The sequence below is a fragment of the Enoplosus armatus genome, chromosome 3 (assembly GCF_043641665.1).
Source record: "Enoplosus armatus isolate fEnoArm2 chromosome 3, fEnoArm2.hap1, whole genome shotgun sequence".
In the NCBI taxonomy this organism is placed as follows: Eukaryota; Metazoa; Chordata; class Actinopteri; order Centrarchiformes; family Enoplosidae; genus Enoplosus; species Enoplosus armatus.
This window is the reverse complement of record NC_092182.1, coordinates 3,283,956-3,289,401: the sequence shown is the minus strand read 5'-3', so window position 1 is coordinate 3,289,401 and position 5,446 is coordinate 3,283,956. Positions and strand designations below refer to the sequence as shown.

At 51.1% G+C, this 5,446-nt stretch overlaps 1 protein-coding gene across 1 annotated transcript in view; it reads left to right on the top strand.

The window, feature by feature from the left end:
- The first annotated feature begins 345 nt into the window (after nucleotides 1–345).
- LOC139282603 (receptor-type tyrosine-protein phosphatase gamma-like) overlaps nucleotides 346–5,446 on the top strand; it is a 357,625-nt gene continuing 352,524 nt past the window's right edge. Inside the window, exon 1 of the mRNA XM_070902394.1 lies at nucleotides 346–424. Coding sequence (XP_070758495.1) covers nucleotides 346–424 — 79 coding nt within the window. The remainder of the gene's footprint in view (nucleotides 425–5,446) is intronic.

Below are 5,446 nucleotides of genomic sequence, written 5' to 3'. Positions count from 1 at the left end.
TCCCCCCGAAACCCGCCCGCACCCCTCCCTCCCTCCCTCCCTCGCCGCATGTGCACGCTCCTCCGTGACCACCAGCGTCCGAGTGTTATGCCGACACCCGAGGCCACCGGGGGGATTTCGGGACGGAAAGATTCTTCCCCGGACCTCTGAGAGATTCTCCGCCCTCCACACTCCACCGTGCACCGGTCTCCGTCTGCGCTGCGTCTCTCTGGTGCTCATTTTTTTTTTTTTTACGCAGCGAAGGCGTCGCTGATTTGCCCGCAAAAGAAAAAGAAAGAAAAAAAAGGGAGAAACTCAACAGTTGTTGCCGCTTATTGTTTGCATGTCGACGTGCATATTCCAACCATGTGGAGGCTACTGCAATCGTGGATTTTCTCTCTGGTGTTGTCAGCCTTCGTGCTCCTCTGGGCCGAGTGTCATCCCGGTAAGTTTCGTGCCCCTGCAAGTCAAACACTGAGCTTCTCTTTTCTTTCTCTTCTTCTTCTTCTTCTTCTTGTTGTTGTTGTTGTTGTTGTTGCTTGTCTGTGAAGGAGCGTGGCTGTCACTGTGGCAATTGTCATGGGAGACGCGACGCACCCTTAAATAGGGCGAGAGAATAAAGACAAGTCGCCTCCGCTGAATGATGTCCTGTGACGGGCTCTCTGGCCGGGGATACTCCGTCTCTCTTGGGCTTGACGCGCGTCCCCGGCGCCGGCACGTCGGCTGGAGACTGTCGGAGACGCCAAAAAGATTTAAAAAAAAAAAAGCAGTTAGTGAAATGATTTTCGTGGAGCCGAGTGACCTGTTTGAATACCCCTCGTCCACATTCAACGCTACTACTTTATCATAGGAGCGTATTACCCCCCCCCCCCCGCTGGAGCTCAGTCTCCCCTCTCTGGCTCTCCAAATCCATCCAAATCTTTTTCTTCTTTTTCTTCTTTTCAACCCCTTTTTTTTTTTAAATAGCAATACAAAAACCGGATACAACGGGTAGGGGTGGCATTGAAGAAGCAGTAAGCAGGGTAAGGAATGGTGGATGGGGTGGAGGGGGGGGGGGGGGGGGGCGGTGGGGGGCTTGATAAAACGAGGAAGTTGTGATGGCTCGTCAGCCGGCGGCGCGTACGCCAAAGCCGTTATGTCACTGCCTGAAGCAAGACATCAGGGCTGTGAAGCCGCTTCAGCCCCCCCCCCCCCCCCCGGACCTCGCGCCTGTGTTTGGGCTCCACAAATGATGAGATGTGCTGTGTACCACTGACGAGCCTACTTTGTGTTTTTAACGGTGGCTGCCCTAAATGCCGACTTTCTCCAATTTGGCTCATATCCAGCTATTATATAATAGAACTGAGCCACCCCCCCCCCCCCCCCAAACCCCAGTTTTGTGAGGTCTAAAGCCTCCAGCACTTTGAACCCTCAGGAGGCAACACCTGAAGAGGAACGAACACCCTTCTCCGACGCTGCGTTTGACTCTCTCAGACTGTAGTGGGGGGAGGAATCCGCCGTGTCAAATGGGAAAATAAGTCCAAACAAATCAAATTTGACCTTGACCGGAGTGCCCATGTACACCGCCGTCCTCGAGCCGCGCAAGATCCCAGAAACGTCTCTCAGACACTTTGGCAGGCTGTCCAAACACCCACCCCCCCCCCCCCCCTCCCCTCGCCCCGAGAGCTTCCTGCGTTCAATTCTGTCCGCATTCACCATCACCCACCCAGCCAGAAAATAGATTCATATTATATGAATATGTGATGATATTATAGGAGGGGACTCCATCTGGGAGCTCCATCCGTTGTGGCTCAATGCGAGAACTGTGGAATCTTATCGTGTCGAACAAGAGGCTGGAGCACATAGACGGAATGGCTTGATGTCCCTATATTTCGGACCCCCCCTGTACCTATATATCCGAGGACATCTCGGGGCGCTTGCGAGAGATATTTACACAAAGCGAAGGAAAAGAGAACGTGAACGATCGTAAAAGAGAACGATGCGTCTGTAACGTGGGGGGGGGCTCAGAAATGTAATGTAACTCAATGGCACCCCATTTGAAATGCAACCCTTCTGTGTACCTTTCTGATAGTATATTGATACTTTGACCAGAACAAAACCGACCTCGCCAAGGCTTTCTGTCTAGAAATCTGAGGAGGGCATTCATGACTTTGCATTGTGGACTCTTATTGCCCCCCCCCACCCCCACCCCCACCCCCTTCCCCACCCCCTTCCCCTCCAGCCTGAGCAGCCACTCTAGTGTTAAGATTCTCCGAGCTTGTGTTGGAGCCCTGTAGCTGTCTGTAGATATATGACATGTTATCGCGGAGCCGGTTGGTATTAGCCTACTTTTCACCTCGCCTGGATTAGCTCTTATATTTCTTATGAGCCTTAAGAGATGTTGTGAAACACACACACACGCGCACACACACGCGCGCACACACACACACACCGGAGAACGAGAGGGAGAGTAAGAGAGCGGAAGATAATGCCGCCCTGTTGACCAATCAACACAGCCGCCGCTTCAACAAATCCACACCAGTGTTAATACACTGACAGGACTGATAGACTGGCATTCAATTTCGGAAATGGGGCTCTTGTTAGACATTTAGGGGTTTTTATGGCGCCCCCCCCCCTTCATCCCATGTGTTTTCCATTGTGCGTTTCCATCTGATCACGTACTCCGTGGCTGGATGGAGGGGGCCGATAGAAAGGATAGGAGGTGTAGTTTGTCCCACAGGTTGGGAATTCATTTATTTGTGGTGGTCCATGAAAGCAGGAGGATTGTTAGCGCTGATGTTCAAGATGAATTCACAAAAAAAACCAAAAACATAAAAAATATATAAGCTACAGCTTGAATAGGAGGAGGGCACGTGGATGGATTTGTCCGTGATGCTTTGGCAAGATGACGAATGTCTGGGGGAGACGGCATTGTCACCGAAAGGACGTCGAAACATTGATAATCTCTCTCCACTTGACCTTCTCTTTCAACCCCCCCCCACCCACACACACACACACACACACACACACCCCTACACCTCACCGCATGCTGTCGTGTCGAGCGAGCCCAAGGTGGCCCGGCTTCACGTTAACAGCCCCGGTGGGTGGCGTCGAAACGGAGACGAGTGTGCTCCTCTCTCCGGCCGGCACCTCCGTTTAAAAAGTGTGTCACCCGTGGGCCGCATGCAGATGGTGGCCGGTGATGTATAATCAGCTAAAACAAAGTAGCATCCCATCCCAAGAATTCTTTTTATTTATTTTTTTTTTAGCATTTCTGGTTGACTGGACCTACCTTTTTGTTTGGATATCGAGTGACGACGATAGATAGATGATTCATTTTGTTGTAATATTCATCTTTGTACTTGAAATGAGTGGAGAGAGAGGGGGAAAAAAAAATGGATCCCCTCACGTTAGAAGGAAGACACAAATGACAGAAATGTGATTTAGATTTCGACATAACGTCTTAAGATGGAATCTGTTCAAGTGGTGTTGCGTGATGGGTTTTTTTTTTCTCCCCCAGGTAGGCGGTTGTGGTCAGGCGGTGATGTGGAGGCTTTTTCTTCGTTCAGCGGTGTTAAAATGCGGTTAGCCTGTTCAAACCACACCTCTTATTTTTGCCTCGTGCGCGTCGTCTCCGCCTCTCGTGATGAAAGCGCGCAGTGTTTTGAAAGAACGCTTCGCCCGGTTTGCTCGTTTGACGGGACACGGGCGAAGATTCTCATTCCGTTATATATGGGGGATGGGGGAGGGAAAATTTAAAAAAAAAAAAAAAAAAAGCTCAAGGAAAAGGCAAATAGAAGCCTGTCTGACGCTTTATCTCACCTCATGTCTACGTGGTGTTGTATTTGCCCGCTGATTCATCAAGCTCATCTTCTGGAGCAGCTCCCCGTGATTTCCTCGGCCGGGGGGGTTGTAACACCCGTGAAAATGACTGCCCCAGCTCCCATCTGTATGTGTGTGTGTTGAAAGTGCGCGGGTGCTTCATACCTCTGAGCTGTCGAGGAGCAGGAGCACGTCGTTGGCTCTGGAGTCCACCTCGCCGTGGAGCAACACTCGCCATGACTCAGCCATTAGAAATGCAGGAAGTTTATGCTGCGCGAGTGACCTGACTGTTGCCAACATGCCGCCCCCCCCCCCCCCCCACACACACACACACATAATGACTGGTTTGCAGCCCCGCAAACATCTGTTTTTTTTTTGTTTTTCGAGGACAGAAAGCACTGAACATCACCGCGGGGTGTCCGCTGGCTGACACCGGGCGCCACTTTTCCATTTTTCCGAGGCGTCGCGCTTCAGCCCTGGGTTTTTAACCAAGCACACACGAGAGAGTGGAGAAAGAAAGAAAGAAAGAAAGAAAGAAAGAAAGAAAAGGCGTGAGACAGGAGAGACAGGGAAAGAAAGAGATGTTTGGCCTTCAATCTGTCGCTTTCTGCTGCGGAAAAAATGAATGGGGCCCTGTCGCTCCCCGGCTGGGAAGGAAAAAAAACAAAACAAAAAACTGAACAGAACAGTCATTGTGATCTCACAACATGCGCCGGAGCTAGCACATCTTACCCCCCCCCCCCCCCCCCACACACACACACACACACACACACACCCCTCCTTCCATCTACCTCTGTGTCTTTCCTCCCTGTTATTTCATCTACTTATTTTTTTAATTCACTGCTGCCTCGAGTGCGTATGCGCATACGCCTGCACCTCGTCTGCTTCTCTCAGACCCGGGAACAAATGAGTGGCTCTGTTAACAATTCTAAGCAGGCCTCCGTGTCACAAACCTTTTCTCGGAAGCCTTTTTTTTGTTGCAGCGGTACGGCGGTGGGCGGGCGGGCAGGCGGGTGGGTTGGGGAGGGCTGGGGGTTGACATTTAGGGAAGGGATTGGATATGCTTCGTGGCCCTCGGTTGCCAACATTATCATCATCATCATCTCAGCGCTCACCAAGCTATTATCTTGCCTCCGCTGTGGCCAGAAAAACGCTCGCGCATCGGCTCACGGGTCACTTTATCAGTCAGCGCGGGGCCTGTCAACGCCACCCCGGCTCTCCTTAATAGATTGATTAAAGATACCGTGGTGTCATGTTAGTGCGCGCGTGTGTGTATGTAAGATGCAGCGGGGGCGGGGGGGGGGGGGGGGGGGGTGACGTCAGGCAGTTATCCATGTAGGATGCTGCTTAGGTATCTGTCGCCTTGTTATTAGGAGCAGCTGCCCGAGAGAGACAGGGAGCCAGATAAACGGGAGGAAAAAAAGGAAGAAAACATCCCTTCTATTGTGTTATTGATTTTTTTTTTTTTTAAAGCAGGGAACGATGATGTTTTATTGCACAAAGGGGGAAGCTAAAGATAAATAGATCTGATAATGATAACAATAGTAATGATGATATTAAGTGCAGAGGCGCTAATGATATCTCGAGAAGACGACGAGTGGAGCCGAGCATGGAGCGCCGTCGCATTTTGTTTTTCGATCGGCGTTTCTGCTCAGCTGAGCGTGCC